The sequence below is a fragment of the Arachis hypogaea genome, chromosome 19 (genome assembly GCF_003086295.3).
Source record: "Arachis hypogaea cultivar Tifrunner chromosome 19, arahy.Tifrunner.gnm2.J5K5, whole genome shotgun sequence".
In the NCBI taxonomy this organism is placed as follows: Eukaryota; Viridiplantae; Streptophyta; class Magnoliopsida; order Fabales; family Fabaceae; genus Arachis; species Arachis hypogaea.
The window spans coordinates 4,029,142-4,052,656 of NC_092054.1; the positions used below are offsets into that span (position 1 = coordinate 4,029,142).

General features: G+C 33.3%; 5 protein-coding genes across 6 annotated transcripts; 1 reads left to right on the forward strand and 4 right to left on the reverse strand.

The window, feature by feature from the left end:
* Positions 1 to 3,351: 3,351 nt before the first annotated feature.
* Positions 3,352 to 5,604, reverse strand: LOC112777136 (uncharacterized). Its single transcript, XM_025821427.2, has 2 exons — positions 4,095 to 5,604; positions 3,352 to 3,759 (listed from the first exon to the last, which is right to left on the reverse strand). Exons 1-2 carry the CDS (start codon positions 5,320 to 5,322, stop codon positions 3,725 to 3,727), a joined length of 1,263 nt encoding a protein of 420 aa, XP_025677212.1. The 5' UTR covers positions 5,323 to 5,604; the 3' UTR covers positions 3,352 to 3,724.
* Positions 5,605 to 6,052: 448 nt separating this feature from the next.
* Positions 6,053 to 7,318, reverse strand: LOC112777699 (F-box/kelch-repeat protein At3g23880-like). The gene has a single exon (XM_025822093.3). It carries the CDS (start codon positions 7,316 to 7,318, stop codon positions 6,053 to 6,055), a length of 1,266 nt encoding a protein of 421 aa, XP_025677878.3.
* A 4,220-nt stretch (positions 7,319 to 11,538) lies between these two features.
* LOC112777700 (F-box/kelch-repeat protein At3g23880-like) lies at positions 11,539 to 12,882 on the reverse strand. The gene has a single exon (XM_025822094.2). It carries the CDS (start codon positions 12,880 to 12,882, stop codon positions 11,539 to 11,541), a length of 1,344 nt encoding a protein of 447 aa, XP_025677879.2.
* Positions 12,883 to 18,489: 5,607 nt separating this feature from the next.
* Positions 18,490 to 19,755, reverse strand: LOC112777701 (F-box/kelch-repeat protein At3g23880-like). The gene has a single exon (XM_025822095.1). The coding sequence runs from the start codon at positions 19,753 to 19,755 to the stop codon at positions 18,490 to 18,492; it is 1,266 nt and encodes a 421-aa protein (XP_025677880.1).
* Positions 19,756 to 21,145: 1,390 nt separating this feature from the next.
* On the forward strand, positions 21,146 to 23,210 carry LOC112779461 (F-box/kelch-repeat protein At3g23880). 2 transcript variants are annotated; one of them, XM_025823736.3, is made up of 2 exons: positions 21,146 to 21,425; positions 21,620 to 23,210. In XM_025823736.3, the coding sequence occupies exon 2, from the start codon at positions 21,649 to 21,651 to the stop codon at positions 22,954 to 22,956; it is 1,308 nt and encodes a 435-aa protein (XP_025679521.1). In that variant the 5' UTR covers positions 21,146 to 21,425; positions 21,620 to 21,648; the 3' UTR covers positions 22,957 to 23,210. The 2 variants fall into 2 exon arrangements, with proteins under 2 accessions (XP_025679521.1, XP_025679523.1); XM_025823738.3 differs by having other exon boundaries at positions 21,157 to 21,421.
* The last annotated feature ends 305 nt before the right edge of the window (positions 23,211 to 23,515 follow it).

The window sequence follows — 23,515 nt, forward strand, 5'->3', positions numbered from 1 at the left end:
AAATTAAAACTCTTGATCAACTTGTTATATGAACAGGGTTTTGTTTTGTTTTCACCATCTTAAGAAGGCCACATAAGATTACTATTGATGGTATCGTTCTTATATTTGAATTAATTATAACGAAAAGGTTTATTTGATAAATAATATCAATATAGTTGACATATTCCCGCGTTAAATATGGTGTTACATAACACTTGTACCTGAACCTTTTCAGATATTACACTGGCAGTTTTGTAAAATCGAATTGATACAAAACATAAATTATATAGCATATCATGATAAATACATATTCTAACAAAGTAAAGGACGATTGGTATTCATATTTATATCGTTTAGTTAATTTCAAAAAGAATCTAATTAAATGTGATAATTGGTGAAAGAGAGGCTTCACTCTCATCAAATACTGTAAGATGAGTCTGAGAACAAAGAAAGAAAGAAAGAAAGAATGGATAAAGGGAAGGAGGTGAAAAGAGAGATGGTTTGCAGAGAGAGAAAAGAAGGGAAGTAAACAGAGAACCAATATTCAAAAAGGGGCTGAATGAATTCTCAAAGGAAAAGTTAAAAAAAAATACCCTAATAGCTATTGTATATATATGTACATAATAACAGAAATTGAATAACTAATTTGCCGAGGCATTAGGGATAACAAACCAAATGCCAACTAGCGTATAATTAGTAATCTATGACTCAACTTACACCCTCCCGCAAACTAGGACTGTGAATGTTTAGAAGGCCTAGTTTGGAAAGGTTAATCGCAAAAGGACCTGGTGCCAAAGCCTTTGTCAGAAAATCTGCAAGCTGATTGGACGAGGAGACTGGCATCAAGTGAGTGAGGCCAGAAAGGTGCTGATTCCGAGCGGTGTGGCAATCCACCTCGATATGCTTTGTGCGTTCATGAAAAATAGGATTAGTGGCAATGTGAATGGCGGATCAATTGTCACAAAAGAGAGTAATCGGCTTCGTTAGGGGCAATCCAAGGTCATGCATGATGAAAGACAGCCATTGAGCTTGGCAAGTAGCCAATGCCAAGGCTCGATATTCTGCCTCGGATGAGGATCTAGCGACGGTGCTTTGTTTCTTACTCTTCCAACTAATTAAGGAACTCCCAAGATAGAAGCAGTGGCCAGTGATAGACTTTCGAGTATCTGCACATGTTGCCCAATCGGCATCGGCAAAACCAGTGAGCTTGAGGTCATTGTCTGCTGAAAAGAAAACACCAACGGATGGGCATCCTTTTAAGTATTTTAACACACGAAAAGCTGCCCGCATGTGCTCATCAGTTGGGCAATCAATGAACTGACTAAGTCGCCCCATAGCATAGGCAATGTCTGGCCGTGTATTGGTTAGGTATAATAGTCTTCCAACGAGCTGCCGGTAAGGAGTGCGATCAGCTAGAGCAGTGCCACTATCTCGTGACAATTTGGAAGCACAAGTGTAATCCATAGGCGTGCTAACAGGTTTGCAATCTAAGTACCCAAAATCTTTGAGGATGTCAAGTGCATATTTTCTCTGACAGATGTGAATTCCTTTGGAGGATCTGGCCACTTCCATTCCTAAGAAATACTTTAAATCACCCAAATCTTTAATTTTAAACCGCAGATCAAGTAACTTTTTGATTCTCTCAATTTCATCCAAGTCGTCACCAGTCAAAACCAGGTCATCAACATAAACCATAATGATAGTAACCCCCTGAGAAGTGATTTTCGTATATAAAGAGTGATCTGATTCAGATTTGGTGAAGCCCGCAGTGGTGAGAGTTTCAGTCAACTTTAAGTTCCATTGTCGACTTGCTTGTCTCAAGCCATAAAGAGATTTTTGAAGTTTACAAACTGAATCTGATCTTACAGCCAGATAATCGAGCCCAGGAGGAAGTTTCATGTATACTTCCTCATTCAAATCGCCGTGAAGGAAAGCGGTGTTAACGTCTAACTGCTTGATGTGCCACTGCTTGGCCGCAGCTAAGGCCAATACAATTCTCAAGGTTGTCATGCGAACCACTGGACTGAACGTGTCTATAAAATCAACCCCTTCTATTTGGGTAAACCCTTTTGCTACAAGCCTGGCCTTGTAGCGTTCAACGGAACCGTCGGGGTGAAGTTTGACCCGAAACACCCACTTGCAACCTATAGGTTTCTTACCAGCAGGGAGTTTTGTAATGCACCAAGTTTGATTTTGCTTCAAAGCCTCCAGTTCACTATGAATGGCTTCTCTCCAGCAAGGATGAACAATTGCTTCCTCATAATTGCTAGGCACAACAGTTGTAGCAACAGCCAAAGAAAAAGACTTGTGTTTGGGACTAAGTGCATCATAAGATATATATTGTGATATCGGGTACCTGCAAAGAGAATTGATAGTAGATGTTGTGGTATGTATCTTACAATGGTAGTCCTTAAGGTACGTTGGCATTTTCTTTATTCTTGAAGATTGTCTTACTTCAATTGGGGGTGTTGGTGTATGTAATGAAGAGTTGTGCGCTGGCTGAGGTGTTAATGATGCATGAGTAGTTTGTGATGCATGTGATGAAATGGGACTCGGGAGATGGTTGTCCCCACTTGTAATGTTTGGAGATGTAGTGTGTGCAGGATTGGACAGCAAAGGGTTCCACAAGTTGGTAGTGTCATCAATAAAGGGGTCAAAGGTGTTTTGATGCAAGTTGGATGCAAATTGAGGTTGGTCATGTCCATGAGAATGATTAGAAATCACAGAATATGGAAAGCAATCCTCATAAAAGACAACATTTCTTGAAATAAAAATATTTCTAGAATTCAAATCAAAAAGAGTAAATCCTTTGGCACCATCTTTAAAGCCCAAGAATATGCACTTTCGAGCTCTTGGATCCAACTTTGATCTCCCATTAGTGAGGGTTGATGCATAAGATAAGCAACCAAAAACTCTTAAATTTGACAAAGTTGGTAGTGTATCAAAAAGAATTTCGAATGGAACTTTATTTTTGAGAAATTGACTAGGCTGAATGTTTATTAAGTACACTGCATGTCGAATAGCAAAATTCCAAAAACATTTAGGTATCGATGAGTGAAATAATAATGCTCGAGCAATGCCTAAAATATGTTGGTGTTTTCTTTCCACTATCCCGTTTTGTTGTGGGGTTTCAACACAAGAAGTTTGATGCAAAATTCCTTGAGATGCATAAAAGGTTTTCAAAGCAAATTCAGGTCCATTATCTGACCTGAAGCATTTTATGGTTTTGTTAAATTGAGTTTGCACAAATTTGACAAAATTCTTTAAAATTTCAGAGGCCTCAGATTTTGTTTTCATACAATGAACCCAAGTATATCTACTTTTGTCATCAACTAACGTTAAAAAATATTTTTCTCCTTGCAAAGACGGGGTGGAAATAGGGCCCCAAATATCCACATGCAACAAATCAAAACAATTCACAGATTCAGTCAAGCTATAAGAGAAAGGTAATCTTTTTTGTTTTGCCAAATGACAAGAGTTGCAAGGATCTATGTTCTCATTACAATCAATTAAAGGATAAATTTTGTGCATGATTTCTAGTCTATACCGTGGAACATGTCCTAAGCGTGAATGCCAGAGTGCAGTTACATGATTTGCTGTGTGTGTAGTCACATAGTTGCTGTCCAAAGTGACAGCATCTGCATAAATGTGTGGTGAAGTGCTTGAATCATGAATGAAGTGATTTACATGCTTGTTAATGCCAACAACAGCTTGACTATCCATAGTATAGAGTCCATCCGCACATTTAGCTACTCCAATCCTCTTCAAAGTAGCTTGGTCCTGGATCTCACAAATTTGATCATTTATAAGCATTTGGCACTTCAATCCATTAGTTATTTTAGACACAGAAATCAGTTTGAAGTCAAAATTTGGAATAAAAAGTACATTTGTGATGTATAATTGATTAGAGAACCTAATGGTACCAATGGTGCTACTAACCGTTTGGCTCCCATCAGGCATTCTAACAATTATGGGGCTGGTTTGAATATATGACTCAAAATCATTTAAATCAAATGTCACGTGATCAGTTGCCCCAGTGTCTATGACCCAAAGGGAAGATTTTGCAGCAACAAAGGATGAAATATTTGTGCTGTATTTTAAAATGATACCTTTACCTTGACCCATCGAAGTGGTGTTTGCGGAACGTTGTGCCTGATTTGCAATTTGGGGTTGCACATGAGCCTCTTGTCCATTGAGAAGTTTGATAATAGCTTCCTTTTGGTGAGAAGTTAGATCTAATTTTGGTGAATCACTAGCTTCCTTTTGGTAATTGCTTAGATTGCTCTGACTGAATTCATCACTTTTCTTCTCAGTTGGTAGTTCAGCAGCCGTGTAATTGATGCTGCTAACTTGCCTCTGCCTAAGATGAGGGGGCAAGCCATGCTTCTTATAGCATGTATCCACTGTGTGTCCTGTTTTATCACAGAATGTGCACTGTATTCGGTTTCCTCTGCTTCTTCCCCCAGCCTGAAACCTGCCTCTTCCTCTGCCTCTGCCTCGATTCCTCTCATCACTAAGCTGAAGTCCGGAATTAGTCTTATTGAAGAAAACTTTTGACTCATGAGTATCACTAAATTGTCTTTCCTGCTGAGTCAACATTGAGAAGGCAGAATTTATATCAGGGATTGGGTTCATAAGCATCAACTGCGACCTCACAGTGGAGTATTGATCATTTAGACCCCGAAGAAACCGAGTTGTATAGTCTTCACGCCTATATTGTCGTATCACATCCAATCCACATGAGCATGAAAATTCACATCCTTTGCAATTAGGTATCGGTCTAAAATTGTTTAGATCTTCCCAAATTGATTTTAATTTGGTGTAATACGCAGTTACATTTAAATCGCCTTGCTTCATAGAGAATAATTCTTCCTGAAGTTCAGCCACTCTGTACTTGTCTCCCTGATAATATCGATGTTTCAAATCTTTCCAAAGGTCCGAAGCAATGTTATTCCAAACCACGCTTGCTGATATTTCAGGACTCAATGACAAATTGATCCAAGATACTACATATGTATTGCACCTTTCCCAAGCTTCAAATAGTGTATCATCCTCATTTGGTTTTGTAAGAGATCCATCTACAAACTTCAATTTGTTCTTTCCTTTCAAAGCTAATAACATTGCTCTACTCCACGAACCATAATTGCTAGCATTGAGAGTAATTGAGATTAAAGGATTACCCGGATTTTCGCTTGGATGAATGTAGTAGGGGCTAGACGGATCTTGCATTGGATTGACATTGTTCTTTGCCATTTGAGCTTGAAATGTTGATATTTGGCTCAAGAAAGTTGCGATTGACTGAGCATCCAATGGATTAGAACTTGTTCCTTGATTATCAGCCATTACACAAGTGAGAATCGATGAATCTGCTGCAGCGTCAAATCCCAAGCCTTCTGTCTTCAGTCTCGTCGATCAGAGATTTACCTCTCCTCCACGCTCACCGCACCATGTGATAATTGGTGAAAGAGAGGCTTCACTCTCATCAAATACTGTAAGATGAGTCTGAGAACAAAGAAAGAAAGAAAGAAAGAATGGATAAAGGGAAGGAGGTGAAAAGAGAGATGGTTTGCAGAGAGAGAAAAGAAGGGAAGTAAACAGAGAACCAATATTCAAAAAGGGGCTGAATGAATTCTCAAAGGAAAAGTTAAAAAAAAATACCCTAATAGCTATTGTATATATATGTACATAATAACAGAAATTGAATAACTAATTTGCCGAGGCATTAGGGATAACAAACCAAATGCCAACTAGCGTATAATTAGTAATCTATGACTCAACTTACATTAAAAAATATTAAATCGAAGATACAGTCTATAAATAAAAGAATAATGTTACACATCAAATTTTTTTTTATGAATCAAGTCCAATCAAGTTAAATAACAAGACTTGAAATAATGTTAGATATAACTAAATTTTATTATCTTAGACCAACTTAGTTAAACTTGATTAATGAAACATTATTCAAAAAAAAAAAAAAAGCACCACATTAATGATAATGAAGTTATGGATTCAAGAGATTGTGTAGGATACTCTTCCCCAAGAGGTAGCCAAAATGCAAACTATCCTCAAGAGATTATAGGGTTGGCTTAAATAACCGCATTTCAGATGAGCAACTTGGAAGACCAAAGTGCGAGGGTGAAACTAAACTTTCATGATAGATGTGAAAGATCCTTGAGCCTACACCCCGAGATAAAGGACGATGTTTGGTCATGCCATCACTGGAGCTGTCAATGTTAGGAAAATATATGCTGCCATCATTTATGTTACATAAAACTAACTTGCCACTTGGAGATTTCGCCAGTAGAACATCATTTTTCAACATGTACATAGGCCGTAGTACATAATTTAAACGAGAATTAATGAGTAGCGGGTGGTGGGGGATTATTGCCAACTTAGTCCAAGATTGAGGAACTCCATACTCCTTCATCAACCAGAGAGTCCAATGAGTTTTCTTAGTCTCACAACAAACAGCAAGACAACCCCCTAAGATATCCAATCGGGGAAACATACAGTGATCATCATCTGAATCCCTACTGGGAGCGGAAAACTGACTATAAGTCTCTTTCACCAAGTCAAGGGAAAGAACTGCCACAAAACTACTACGACGGCCGCGAAGAAGCCAATTAAGAGTGCCAGTGCCACTTACAAAACGCCCTGTCCGACCCACCACAGAAGCCTTGTTACTGGGGTCACGTAGTCTATATGGGAAATCCTGAATTGTTCTCCATTTAGATTTTGGGCCGAATGTGAAAATTCTGGTGACAGATTCACGTGATTTCTTAATCACAATCCCGAAAAGCTTATACTTGTCGTTCACATGATCATAACCGAATCCACAATAGTTGAAGACACCACCAATTTTAAGCGGCTGAGATGTGAATCCAGTGCAGGGGTTCCACAGCATGGCACGATCCTCAAGCTCATCGTCGTGCAAGCACAACAATCCATTACAAGAGCCAATGATGCTACGGCAGCGTCGTCCCTCGTAGGGAACTACTTTAGTGGGTTCACGGGGAGGGTTCTCGAACACAGATCGGACGGAGAAAGTTCCGATTGTGGGGTATGAGTAGCTTGAGCTATAATAGGCAACACGCGGGTAGGTCAAGGCTGGATCCACCGCCATTGAACGTCGAAGGTGGTCCTTGGCAAATTGGGAACTGGAAATTAGGGTTCTCCATGAACCGCAGACGCTGTTCCTTAATCGCACAAGAGAACTCGCCGGAATCCTCAGCAGGATTTCCTCTATGAGCTCGTCCATGAGGGCAGGCATCCCGGTGGTTGTGACGACCTCCCCCTTCCTCTCATCATCATTATCATCGTCGTGAAGCGGACTATTCATGCGTTCCATGAGTTGGATTTTAGGATTACTAGCATCAACCAATTCGGAAAACAATTTGGAGGGATAATGTGGCCGCATAAAAAGTTCCCTTGTGTCTTTTATAGGTTGAAACTGTTGAAGAGTTTCCCCCACTACTAGAAAAGATTTTTTAAATATTTTTTAAAAAAATTTAAAATAATTTAATATTTAAATATCATATAAAAATATTTTTAATGTATAATTATATTTAAATACAATAACATAAAATATCTTTTATTTATTACTTTAGGATATTTTCAAAATAAAAATCTTTTAAAAAAATTATAATATTTTTAAATTATTTTGTTAATATTTTTATTGTTATCATTACAACTTATCAAATACACTAAATAATAAAAAAACAAATATTTCTTTATTGAAAAAATATATTTTATATACTTTAACAATTTGATCAAAGTTGATATTGTCTTTATTTAATTCAAAGATAAAATCTTTGATGATCACTTGATTATAGTAAAATTGATGGAATATAATTGTAATAAGATATTATGAAAATTAAATAATTAAGTAAATAATTAATTAAGAAATAAATTAACAATAAAATAAAAAATAAATTATTTAAAATTCCTTTTTGAAAAAAAAAGAAGATAAATAGTTAAATAATTTTTAAGTTAAATTCATCTTGAAATTTGAATATATTAGACGGAGAGAAGTAGATGGACAAGTGAGAGATCAAAATTGACGAGCATACCTGTGATAAAGTAATTTTTGAGTCATACATGCTCATGAGTCATGAGTGAATCAGCTAAATTATGTGCCTCATCAATTATAACAATATTGGATATTAAACTACTCTTTCACTTTAGTCTATGACAACAAAGTTTTATGGCCTATAAATTCAACTCAACAGAATACATAAATTCAATTACAATTTTAGTCTTTATTATCTTATCTTTTCTTTATCTTATTTTTAGTTGTTCTTATTTTATCTTATTTTATCTTTAGTTGTTCTTATCTTATCTTATCTTTAGTTGTTCTTATCTCACAATGAATAATCAATCTTTTAATTTAGCTCAGCAACCAATCTCTATTACATCTATCCAAATAAAAATCCAACATCAGTCTTGGTTACATCTGTTCTAACAGAAAACAACTATCATTCATCTGCACATTCTTCCGAACGTTTCGTTTGCATTCTGTTTCAGCAGTCATATCTGCATTCTGTTTCAGCAATCTGCATCTGTTTTAGCAGTTCCATCTGCACTCTTATCGCGCTCTATGCGCCCTCATTCTTATCACGCTCTACGCGCCCTTTCATATTGCGCTCTACGCGCCCTCTCTTATTGCGCTCTATGCACCCTCTGAAGACCACTGATATTGCACCATACGCCCCTCTAAAGATTAATTTTATTGCGCTCTACGCGCTTATTTTTTCATTCTTTTTTTTTATGAAGATCGCTGCTTGCTCTCTCTCCCTCTTCTTTTATATTTTTGCGGTCGACGGCTCAAGCTCCGCTGTACGCAATTTTTTAAAGATCGCTGAGTCATATAGAATGGACCAGATTGTAACGGCCGAATTATAGATATAACGACTAAGTTATGTGTTGGTAATTTATGAGTCATGAAAACTCTAACGTTCTTTTTACCTAATCTTCAAAGTTCAAATTATAATGTAGCCGCTGAGTTATAGTGACTAAATCAATAATAATAATGATAATAATAAGATCATCATCTCCTCTAATCTGAAGAGAATATTATTTTGTTCTAAATTTAGAAAACATCATTGGTTTGTTAATAATATGAAACAGGGAACTAATTCGGCTTCAAGTTCTTCCTAACCAATATAATTTGCACCATGTCAATCTAAATTGCATAATATGATGCATGATATAATTGCTTTTATGTTATTGTCAAGTCTAAGATTTCTCTAAGATTTCTCTTGAACAGGAATAAAGAAATCAATGTTATTTGAATTCTACAGGAATAAAGAAATCAATGTGATTTGAATTGAACAGGACGAGACCAACTATCCCTAAAGGTAACAACTAATACACTGAGCATATCGTATAATTAGGCAATCTATAATGTGAGAGAGTAAATGTAGTGATTATCTCGATTTCTATAACATCGTTTGGAACTTTTTGTTATATGTGCAAACTTTAGCGTGTTTACCTTGAGCTTGAGCTGCACCCCAATATCTAAGTCATCAGATTGATACCAATTATATCAACTAACAAGTATATATGCAATAATGCAACCTAGTAAAACTTAAATCTTAATTGTTCTCCTGTTATTATTAGCATCCATTCCTGCTTTAGTTTGCTAACTCTTTGAAAAACTTAAACTATATGCTGCCTCATGGAACAACTATTAGGTTGAAAAATTCCTTAGAAATAGTCACAATCTCTTCTAGGATTTAAACCTATTTTCATTCTAAATATCTCTTAATTAAACACACAGCATATATAGACAAACTAAAACTCTCGATCAAATTGTTATATGAACAGGGTTTTGTTTTGTTTTCACCATCTTAAGAAGGCCACATAAGATTACTATTGATTGAATCATTCTTATATTTGAAATAATTATAACGAAAAGGTTTAAATATAGTTGACATAGTCCCATGTTAAATATGGTATTACATAACACTTGCACCTGAAACTTTTCAGATATTACACTGACAGTTTTGTAAAATCGAATTGATACAAAACATAAGTTATATAGCATATCATGATAAATAGTTATTGTTTAGTTAGATTCAAAAGGAACCTAATTAGCCAATGAGTAATAGCTCAAATGGCATAATCTCCCATACTCAATTAAGAGGTTGCGGGTTTGAGTCTCATATCTTTGATAAAAAAAAAAAGGAACCTAATTAAAAAATATTAAATCGAAAACACAGTCTATAAATAAAAGAGTAATATTACACATCAAAGTCTTTTTATGAATTAAGTTCAATTAAATTAAATAATAAGACTTAGAATAATGTTAGATGTAACTAAATTTTATTATGTGTGTGTTTGAATTACAGTTTATAAACGGGAGTTTGTATAAAATTGATTTTGCAAACTTAATTTTGATAAAAAGTAAGTTTGTGTTAAAGTGATTTATATTTGACAATTTTTGTATCAAAATGGATTATAATAAAATAAATGTTGTTTGACTTATACTATTCAAAATCACTTTTAAATAAAAAAAATTACTAAAATGGACATCAACTTAAATCATTTTTTTATATTATCCTATCATTTTAATTTAGATATTTAAATAGATCTTATTAGCTAATTTTATAATAAAATTAATATTTGCTTACTAAAATAAAAATAACATATAAAAATAGATAAAATATATTTTTAAATAAAATAAAAAATATAAAAAAAAATCATAATCTTATTATATATGATTAATTTTTTATTTAATTTATTTTTTTAATGGAATCATAATTTATATTATAAAAAAATTACAATAAAACATAGTATACGAGAATTGTAATTATAAAAGAGAGTACTAAAAATAATAAAAAAAATTAAATATTTACTTTGTAGTAATTGAAACAAATCTAAAAGTTTTTGATGATGTTTTTTATATAGTATATTTTTAGTATTTTTAGTACTCTTTTTTAGTATACTATAATTTTTTACTATTATTATTATTTACAGTTAATTTTTTGTTTAATTTACTTTACCTAATAGAATCAATAAACCATATCATAAAAAGATAATAACAAACATAATACACAAAAATCACAATTATAAAAATGTATAATATTAAACAAATATTTGACAAAAAAAATAAAAATAATAAATAATAGAAAAATAGAATATAAATAGAAATATCAAGAATTCTATAAATAATATAATAACATATATTAAGGATAAAGTTGGTAAAAGGTAAATAAATGTTTAGTATCCATGGCTAAAAACCCGTTAAGAAAATGCAAAAACTAAAAATAGTTAACTCTTGTAAACATGGTTTTGGTAGTAAAATCACTTCTCTGTTCATGAAAAAAAAAATTACCAAATAAAAAATTGAAGCTTTTAAGAATTCTAAACGTGCTTCTTTCCTTCCAACAAATTTCCTAAACGCACTCTATGATAGACCAATTTAGTTGAACTTGATTAACGAAACATTATTAAAAAAAAAAAAAAGCACCACATTAATGATAATGAAGTTATGGATTCAAGAGACGGTAGGATATCCTTAACCAAAAGGTAGCCAAAATGCACACTGTCCTTAAGAGATTATAGGTTTGGCTTAAATAATCGCATTTCAGATGAGCAACTTGGAAGACCAAAGTGAGAGGGTGAAACTAAGCTTTCATGATAGACATGAAAGATCCTTGAGCCTGAACCCCGATACAAAGGAGGATGTTTGGTCATGCCATCACTGGAGCTGTCAATATTAGGAACATATGTGCTGCCATCCTTTACGTTACATAAAATTAAGATGCCACTAGGAGATTTCGCTAGTAGAACATCACTTTTCAACATGTACATAGGCCGTAATACATCATTTAAACCAGAATTAATGAGTGGCGGGTGGTTGCGGATTATTGCCAACTTAGTCCAAGATTGAGGAACTCCATACTCCTTCATCAACCAGAGAGTCCAATGAGTTTTCTTAGTCTCACAACAAACAGCAAGACAATCCCCCAAGATATCCAATCGGGGAAACACACTGTGATCATCATCTGAATCCCTACTGGGAGCGGAAAACTGACTATAAGTCTCTTTCACCAAGTCAAGGGAAAGAACTGCCACAAAACTATCATGACCGCTGTGAAGAAGCCAATTAAGGGTGCCAGTGCCACTTACAAAACGCCCTGCCCGACCCACCACAGAAGCCTTGTTATCGGGGTCATGTAGTCTATATGGGAAATCCTGAATTGTTCTCCATTTAGATTTTGGGCCGAATGTGAAAATTCTGGTGACAGATTCACGTGATTTCTTAATCACAACCCCGAAAAGCTTATACTTGTCGTTCACATGATCATAACCGAATCCACAATAGTTGAAGACACCACCAATTTTAAGCGGCTGAGATGTGAATCCAGTGCAGGGGTTCCACAGCATGGCACGATCCTCAAGCTTATCGTCGTGCAAGCACAGCAATCCATTACAAGAGCCAATGATGCTACAGCAGTGTCGTCCCTCGTAGGCAACTACTTTAGTCGGTTCACGGGGAGGGTTCTCGAACACAGATCGGGCGGAGAAAATTCCGATGATGGGGTATGAGTAGCTTGAGCTATAATAGGCAATACGCGGGTGGGTCAAGGCTGGATCCACCGCCATTGAACGTCGAAGGTGGTCCTTGGCAAATTGGGAACTGGAAATTAGGGTTCTCCATGAACCGCAGACGCTGTTCCTTAATCGCACAAGAGAACTCGCCGGAATCCTCAGCAGGATTTCCTCTATGAGCTCGTCCATGAGGGCAGGCATCCCGGTGGTTGTGACGACCTCCCCCTTCCTCTCATCATCATTATCATCGTCGTGAAGCGGACTATTCATGCGTTCCATGAGTTGGATTTTAGGATTACTAGCATCAACCAATTCGGAAAACAATTTGGAGGGATAATGTGGCCGCATAAAAAGTTCCCTTGTGTCTTTTATAGGTTGAAACTGTTGAAGAGTTTCCCCCACTACTAGAAAAGATTTTTTAAATATTTTTTTAAAAAATTTAAAATAATTTAATATTTAAATATCATATAAAAATATTTTTAATGTATAATTATATTTAAATACAATAACATAAAATATCTCTTATTTATTACTTTAGGATTTTTTCAAAATAAAAATCTTTTTAAAAAATTATAATATTTTTAAATTATTTTGTTGATATTTTTATTGTTATCATTACAACTTATCAAATACACTAAATAATAAAAAACAAATCTTTCTTTATTGAAAAAGTATATTTTATATACTTTAACAATTTGATCAAGTTGATATTGTCTTTATTTAATTCAAAGATAAAATCTTTGATGATCACTTGATTATAGTAAAATTGATGGAATATAATTGTAATAAGATATTATGAAAATTAAATAATTAAGTAAATAATTAATTAAGAAATAAATTAACAATAAAATAAAAAATAAATTATTTAAAATTCCTTTTTGAAAAAATAGAAGATAAATAGTTAAATAATTTTTAAGTTAAATCCATCTTGAAATTTGAATATATTAGACGGAGAGAAGTAGATGGACAAGTGAGAGATCAAAATTGACGAGCATACCTGTGATAAAGTAATTTTTGAGTCATACATGCTCATGAGTCATGAGTGAATCAGCTAAATTATGTGCCTCATCAATTATAACAATATTGGATATTAAACTACTCTTTCACCTTAGTCTATGACAACAAAGTCTCATGGCCTATAAATTTAACTCAACAGAATACATAAATTCAATTATAATTTTAGTCTTTATTATCTTATCTTTTCTTTATCTTATCTTTAGTTGTTCTTATCTTATCTTATTTTTAGTTGTTCTTATCCCACAATGAATAATCAATCTTTCAATTTAGCTCAGCAACCAATCTCTATTACATCTATCCAAATAAAAATCCAACATCAGTCTTGGTTACATCTGTTCTAACAGAAAACAACTATCATTCATGGAATAGTCGCCTTCTTCCGGCAGTTTCATCTGCACATTCTTTGGAGCGTTTCGTTTGCATTCTGTTTCAGTCTGCATTCTGTTTCAGCAAATTCAATTAGCATCTGTTTTAACTTTTAACTTTTAACAGTTCCATCTGCACTCTTATCGCGCTCTATGCGCTCTCATTCTTATCGCGCTCTACGCGCCCTCTCATATTGTGCTCTACGCGCCCTCTCATATTGTGCTCTACGCGCCCTCTGAAGACCACTGTTATTGCGCCATACGCCCCTCTAAAGATCAATTTTATTGCGCTCTACACGCTTATTTTTTCATTCTTTTTTTTATGAAGATCGCTGCTTGCTCTCCCTCTCTCTTCTTTTATATTTTTGCCGTCGACGGCTCAAGCTCCGCTGTACGCAATTTTTTAAAGATCATTGAGTCATATAGAATGGATCAGATTGTAACGGCCGAATTATAGATATAACGACTAAGTTATGTGTTGGTAATTTATGAGTCATGAAAACTCTAACGTTCTTTTTACCTAATCTTCAAAGTTCAAATTATAACTTGTAGCAGCTGAGTTATAGTGACTAAATCAATAATAATAATGATAATAATAAGATCACATCTCCTCTAATCTGAAGAGAATATTATTTTGTTTTAAATTTAGAAAACATCATTGGTTTGTTAATAATATGAAACAGGGAACTAATTCGGCTTCAAGTTCTTCCTAACCAATATAATTTGCACCATGTCAATCTAAATTGCATAATACGATGCATGATATAATTGCTTTTATGTTATTGTCAAGTCTAAGATTTCTCTAAGATTTCTCTTGAACAGGAATAAAGAAATCAATGTTATTTGAATTCTACAGGAATAAAGAAATCAATGTGATTTGAATTGAACAGGACGAGACCAACTATCCCTAAAGGTAACAACTAATACACTGAGCATATCGTATAATTAGGCAATCTATAATGTGAGAGAGTAAATGTAGTGATTATCTCGATTTCTATAACATCGTTTGGAACTTTTTGCTATATGTGCAAACTTTAGCGTGTTTACCTTGAGCTTGAGCTGCACCCCAATATCTAAGTCATCAGATTGATACCAATTATATCAACTAACAAGTATATATGCAATAATGCAACCTAGTAAAACTTAAATCTTAATTGTTCTCCTGTTATTATTAGCATCCATTCCTGCTTTAGTTTGCTAACTCTTTGAAAAACTTAAACTATATGCTGCCTCATGGAACAACTATTAGGTTGAAAAATTCCTTAGAAATAGTCACAATCTCTTCTAGGATTTAAACCTATTTTCATTCTAAATATCTCTTAATTAAACACACAGCATATATAGACAAACTAAAACTCTTGATCAAATTGTTATATGAACAGGGTTTTGTTTTGTTTTCACCATCTTAAGAAGGCCACATAAGATTACTATTGATTGAATCATTCTTATATTTGAAATAATTATAACGAAAAGGTTTAAATATAGTTGACATAGTCCCATGTTAAATATGGTATTACATAACACTTGCACCTGAAACTTTTCAGATATTACACTGACAGTTTTGTAAAATCGAATTGATACAAAACATAAGTTATATAGCATATCATGATAAATAGTTATTGTTTAGTTAGATTCAAAAGGAACTAATTAGGCAATGAGTAATAGCTCAAATGGCATAATCTCTCTATACTCAATTAAGAGGTTGCGGGTTCGAGTCTCCTATCTTTGGTAAAAAAAAAAATGAACCTAATTAAAAAATGGGAAATGCTAGTTGTACAATACTAATCAGCCTTTAATCAGATTTAAATAATATTTCATTATTTTTTAGTGTAACATGTTCCTATTTTGTAGATACATATCTATAATTAGATTTTAATTTAAATTTAAATTTTAAAATCCATCCACTTCATTGGTGGTTACCGTGATTTTGCTTTACTTTCGTAACTTCACGTAACAGATACAGTTTTTTAAATTTCTTATTCTTGATTTTTTTATTCGATCAAATGAATATAATATTTATTATTTAAATTATCAGTTAAATTTTTTTCGATACTTATTAGTTTTCAAAATTATTATAATCAACAATTAATTTAAAATTGTGTTGTTATTTTTTTATTATAACACATCTGATAGTATGATATTTTATACAAAATATTTTTAAAATACATCTAAAATCAGTCAACTTTAATAATACAATATAAATGTTAATAATACAATTATGAATGGTCGAATATAATTATATACATAAACTAAAATATTTTCAATTGTAGTTTCTTTTTCAATTGTAACACATCTAAAATATTAAGTTATACAAAAAATATTTTTAAAACACATCCAAAATCATAAATCTAAAATTAAAATTTAAACATTAAAAAATAATTGTAACACATCTAAAATTATGAAGTTATACAGAAAATATAAAATCATAAATCTAAAATCTAAATTTAAACATTGAAAAATAATTGTAACACATCTAAAATTATGAAGTTATACAGAAAATATTTTTGAAACACATCCAAAATCATGAATCTAAAATCTAAATTTAAACATTAAAAAATAATTGTAACACATCTAAAATTATGAAGTTATACAGAAAATTTTTTTAAAACACACCCAAAATCATAAATCTAAAATTTAAATTTAAACATTAAAAAGACAGCGTTGTAAATGAGCGCCGAAAAGGAGGAAGGCAGCGTTGAGGATGAGCGCGGAAGAGGAAGGTGGCACGGATGAACGACAGCGGAGGATGACTTCTCGATGTGCACCTCTGAGTTTTCCATGTGCGCCTTTGGATTTTCGACATGGCGCAAACGTGACTTCTCTGCTTCTTTGAGTGTTTTATACGAGTTTAATTAATAATTTGATAGTTTAAGGTTTATTTTATAATTTTAAAATCAAAATTTTAAATTTTGAATAATTTGATTTTTAGATATGTATTTAAATTATAATATATTAATAATTAAATATATTAAATCTGAAACAGAAATTTAAAATTTAAATTTTAAATTTCAGTTTTTTTAGATTGTATTTTTTTTGTGACTATTTTTAGATTGTATTTTGAATGTGTATTTAATTTTAAAAAGACAGTAAATCTATTCATAATTTTTAGTTGTGTTTGTTTTAATTTTTTTTTAATTATTGTAATAAAAAGCTGAATGTTGTACTATTTTTAAAGGATACCTAGTTGAACCGTTAAAAAATATTAAATCGAAAACACAGTCTATAAATAAAAGAGTAATATTACACATCAAAGTCTTTTTATGAATTAAGTTCAATTAAATTAAATAATAAGACTTAGAATAATGTTAGATGTAACTAAATTTTATTATGTGTGTGTTTGAATTACAGTTTACAAACGGGAGTTTGTATAAAATTGATTTTGCAAACTTAATTTTGATAAAAAGTATGTTTGTGTTAAAGTGATTTATATTTGGCAATTTTTGTATCAAAATGGATTATAATAAAATAAATGTTGTTTGGCTTATACTATTCAAAATCACTTTTAGATAAAAAAATTACTAAAATGGACATCAACTTAAATCATTTTTTTATATTATCCTATCATTTTAATTTAGATATTTAAATAGATCTTATTAGCTAATTTTATAATAAAATTAATATTTGCTTACTAAAATAAAAATAACATATAAAAATAGATAAAATATATTTTTAAATAAAAATAAAAAATATAAAAGAAAATCATAATCTTATTATCTATGATTAATTTTTTATTTAATTTATTTTTTTTAATGGAATCATAATCTATATTATAAAAAAATTACAATAAAACATAGTATACGAGAATTGTAATTATAAAAGAGAGTACTAAAAATAATAAAAAAAATTAAATATTTACTTTGTAGTAATTGAAACAAATCTAAAAGTTTTTGATGATGTTTTTTATATAGTATATTTTTAGTATTTTAGTACTCTTTTTTAGTATACTATAATTTTTTACTATTATTATTATTTACAGTTAATTTTTTGTTTAATTTACTTTACCTAATAGAATCAATAAACCATATCATAAAAAGATAATAACAAACATAATACACAAAAATCACAATTATAAAAATGTATAATATTAAACAAATATTTGACAAAAAAATACAAATAATAAATAATAGAAAAATAGAATATAAATAGAAATATCAAGAATTCTATAAATAATATAATAACATACATCAAGGATAAAGTTAGTAAAAGGTAAATAAATATTTAGTATTTATGGCTAAAAGCCCGTTAAAAAAATACAGAAGCTAAAAATAGTTAACTCTTGTAAACATGGTTTTGGTAGTAAAATCACTTCTGTGTTCATAAAAAAAAAAAATTGCCAAACAAAAAATTAAAGCTTTCAAGAAGTCTAAACGTGCTTCTTCCCTTCCAACAAATTTCCTAAACACACTCTATGATAGACCAACTTAGTTGAACTTGATTAACGAAACATTATTAAAAAAAAAAAAAAAAAAAAAAAAAAGAGGCACCACATTAATGATAATGAAGTTATGGATTCAAGAGACGGTAGGATATCCTTAACCAAAAGGTAGCCAAAATGCACACTGTCCTTAAGAGATTATAGGTTTGGCTTAAATAATCGCATTTCAAATGAGCAACTTGGAAGACCAAAGTGAGAGGGTGAAACTAAGCTTTCATGATAGACATGAAAGATCCTTGAGCCTGAACCCCGATACAAAGGAGGATGTTTGGTCATGCCATCACTGGAGCTGTCAATATTAGGAACATATGTGCTGCCATCCTTTACGTTACATAAAATTAAGATGCCACTAGGAGATTTCGCTAGTAGAACATCACTTTTCAACATGTACATAGGCCGTAATACATCATTTAAACCAGAATTAATGAGTGGCGGGTGGTTGCGGATTATTGCCAATTTAGTCCAAGATTGAGGAACTCCATACTCCTTCATCAACCAGAGAGTCCAATGAGTTTTCTTAGTCTCACAACAAACAGCAAGACAACCCCCCAAGATATCCAATCGGGGAAACACACTGTGATCATCATCTGAATCCCTACTGGGAGCGGAAAACTGACTATAAGTCTCTTTCACCAAGTCAAGGGAAAGAACTGCCACAAAACTATCATGACCGCTGTGAAGAAGCCAATTAAGGGTGCCAGTGCCACTTACAAAACGCCCTGTCCGACCCACCACAGAAGCCTTGTTATCGGGGTCATGTAGTCTATATGGGAAATCCTGAATTGTTCTCCATTTAGATTTTGGGCCGAATGTGAAAATTCTGGTGACAGATTCACCTGATTTCTTATTCACAATCCCGAAAAGCTTATACTTGTCGTTCACATGATCATAACCAAATCCACAATAGTAGAAGATACCACCAATTTCAAGCGGCGGAGATGTGAATCCGGTGCAGGGGTTCCACAGCATGGCACGATCCTCAAGCTCATCGTCGTGCAAGCACAGCAATCCATTACAAGAGCCAATGATGCTACAGCAGCGTCGTCCCTCGTAGGGAACTACTTTAGTGGGTTCACGGGGAGGGTTCTCGAACACAGATCGGGCGGAGAAAATTCCGATGATGGGGTATGAGTAGCTTGAGCTATAATAGGCAATACGCGGGTGGGTCAAGGCTGGATCCACCGCCATTGAACGTCGAAGGTGGTCCTTGGCAAATTGGGAACTGGAAATTAGGGTTCTCCATGAACTGCAGACGCTGTTCCTTAATGGAACAAGAGACCTCGCCGGAATCCTCAGCAGGATTTCCGCTATGAGCTCGTCCATGAGGGCAGGCATCCCGGCGGTTGTGACGACCTCCCCCTTCCTCTCATCATCATTATCATCGTCGTGAAGCAGACTATTCATGCGTTCCATGAGTTGGATTTTAGGATTACTAGCATCAACCAATTCGGAAAACGATTTGGAGGGATAATGTGGCCGCACGAAAAGTTCCCTTGTCTTTTATAGGTTGAAAGTTGAAACTCTTGAAGAGTTCCCCCTACTAGTAGAGAAGATTTTTTTAATAAATTTAAAATAATTTAATATTTAAATATCATATAAAAATATTTTTAATGTATAATTATATTTAAACATAATAACATAAAAATATTTTTATTTATTATTTTAGGATTTTTTCAAAATAAAAATCTTTTTAAAAAATTTATAATATTTTTTAAAAAATCTTTTTAAAAAAATTATAATATTTTTTAATTATTTTGTTAATATTTTTATTGTTATTATTAAAACTTATCAAATACACTAAATAAATAAAAAACAAATCTTTCCTTATTGAAAAAATATGTTTTAGGAAATCTATTTTAACAATTTGATCAAGTTGATATTGTGTATATTTAATTTAAAGATAAAATCTTTGATGATCACTTGACTAGGGCTGGAAGTGAGTCAAGCCAGCTTATGAGCCAGCTCGAGCTCGACTCGTTAATAGCTCGATAAGCTAAGCTCGTGAGCTGGTGAGCCAAGCTTGAGCCTGAAATTGAGCTCATAAATTAAATGAGCCGAGCTTGAGCTTGGATAAGCTCGGCTCATTAGCTTGTGAGCTGGCTCGATTATATATATAATTATTAATACACATATCCTATATGCATCTAGTCTATACTTTTAATATTATATATATACATATGAAATAGTAATATATAATTATATATATTAATGATCTTAATTATTTAAAATTTTATATTTATTTATTACATATAATTTTGATGTAAGACATAAATAAAAAATTTATATTTATTGATAGATAAACAATAATTATTTTTTTCAAATATTTTTTAAAATATATAAGTTATAATTTATTGATATAAAATTATAGATTATGTATTTATGTTTCTATTATTTGAGCCAGCTCGTGAGCTTGAACCAGCTCGTGAGCTTTTGGTGAGTCGAGCTTGAGCTTAAGAAATAGGCTCAATTGTTAATGAGTCGAGTCGCGAGCCAAGCTCAATTTTGGTGAGCCGAGCTTGAGCTTGGTCTAGCTCGGCTCAGCTCAGCTCACTTCCAGCCCTACACTTGACTATAGTAAAATGGACGGAATATAATTGTAATAATATATTATAAAAATTAAATAATTAAGTAAATAACTAATTAACAAATAAATTAACAATAAAATAATATATAAATTATTTAAAATTTCTTTTTGAAATTTAAATATATTAGAAGGAGAGAAGTAGATGCATGAGAGATAAAAAGATAACCGGTTAAATAGTAATAAGATTTGAATTGGATATGGGGCCGATACAGACTAAATTTAAGTATCAAACTATCAATTTCTGATTCCGGGGAAAACCTCATAATAAACATCGGATAGATTTATAAATCATTTATCTGAACCTCCAAAATTTCATCAAAGAAGTTGCAGCAGCCCCGTGCGGCCGTGCCTCCTTCCCTCGTCATCTTTCTCGTTTTTCCTCCGCCGACCACCGTTTTTCTCGTCTCCATCCGAAGCTCCCACGCCGATTATTCGTTTCCTCTGTCTTCGGGTCCTCCTGGTCTCTTACTCCGCCATCGTCTTCCTGTAGGTAAACCTCTGTTTTACTTTTTTTTTTTTTTTCAATTTTAACTGAAAACGTTGAGGTCTCTGCTTTTCTTCTCATAGAATTTCAATGTATGTTTTATCTTGTACTTTAAATGGCAATACCGCTAAGAGTAGAATTGTTAGAATTATGTTGTTTATGATTTCTTATTCCTGCTGTATTGTGGAGTTTTGTTGTAGAGAAGGATTTTACTGTTTCCCTCGTATGTATGACGAGGGGTTCCATTCCTGATGATGATGATACTGTCGCGAGGAAGGGGAAGGTTGTCACAACCACCGAGGGGTGGCCGGAACTGCTCCGCTGTACCACCACAAAACCACCACCTATCCTTCCGGGCGAGCTCATAGAGGAAATCCTGCTGAGGATTCCGGCAAGTTCTCTTGTTCGATTAAGGAACAGCGTCTGCAGTTCATGGAGAACCCTAATTTCCAGTTCCCAATTTGCCAAGGACCACCTTCGACGTTCAATGGCGGTGGATCCAGCCTTGACCCACCCGTGTATTGCCTATTATAGCTCAAGCTACTCATACACCACAATCGGAACTTTCTCCGTCCGATATGTGTTCGAGAACCCTCCCCATGAACCCACTAAAGTAGTTCCCTATGAGGGACGATGCTACCGTAGCATCATTGGCTCTTGTCATGGATTGCTGTGCTTGCATGATGAAGAGCTTGAGGATCGTGCCATTCTGTGGAACCCCTGCACCGGATTCACATCTCCGCCGCTTGAAATTGGTGGTATCTTCTACTATTGTGGATTTGGTTATGATCATGTGAACGACAAGTATAAGCTTTTCGGGATTGTGAATAAGAAATCAGGTGAATCTGTCACCAGAATTTTCACATTCGGCCCAAAATCTAAATGGAGAACAATTCAGGATTTCCCATATAGACTACATGACTCCGATAGCAAGGATTGTGTGGTGGGTTTGGTAGGGCTTTTTGTAAGTGGCACTGGCACTCTTAATTGGCTTCTTCGCAGCCGTCTTAGTAGTTCTGTGGCAGTTCTTTCCGTTGACTTGGTGAAAGAGACTTATAGTCAGTTTTCCGCTCCCAGTAGGGATTCAGATGATAAGGAGTTTGTGCTTCCACGATTGGGTATCTTGAGGGGTTGTCTTGCTGTTTGTTATGAGACTAAGAAAACTCATTGGACTTTCTGGTTGATGAAGGAGTATGGAGTTCCTCAATCTTGGACTAAATTGGCAATAATCCCCCACCACCCGCTACTCGTTAATCCTGTTTCATGTTATGTATTACTGCCTATGTACATGTTGACAAATGATGTTCTACTGGCGAAATCTCCAAGTGGCAAGTTTGTTTTATGTAACTTAAATGATGGCAGCATAGAGTTTCCTAATATTGACAGCTCCGGTGATGGCATGACCAAACACCGTCCTTTGTCCCGGGGTTCAGGCTCAAGGATCTTTCATGTCTATCATGAAAGCTTAGTTTCACCCTCTCACTTTGGTCTTCCAAGTTGCTCATCTGAAATGCGGTTATTTAAGCCAACCCTATAATCTCTTAAGGATAGTTTGCATTTTGGCTACTTTTTGGTTAAAAATCTCCTACACAGTCTCTTGAATCCATAACTTTATTATCATTAATGTGGTGCCTTGTTTCTGGTATTTTTTTTATTGGCTGTGTCTTCAATTTAATGTTTTTTATGGATCTAACTGATCGATACAGTTATGAATACCAATTGTAGAATATGTATTTATCATGAAATGCCATATAATAAATTTATGTTTTATAGGAGTTTGATTATACAAAACTGTGAGTGCAATATCTGCAAAGGTTCAGGTGCAAGTGCTATGTAATACGATATTTAACATGGGAATATGTCAATTGTATTGAGATTAGTTTATCAAATAAACCATTCGTTATAATTAATTCGAATATAAGAACGATTTAATCAATAATAATCTTATATGTCAATCTTGATCTTTTTAAAATGGTGAAAATAAAATCATGTACGAGTGAATTACTAACTCGATTTTTTTTTAACTGTTCTTTTGGATGATGCCATCTCTCACAAAAAAAAAAAATAGTCCACTTCATTCTCTATTCACGAAAAAT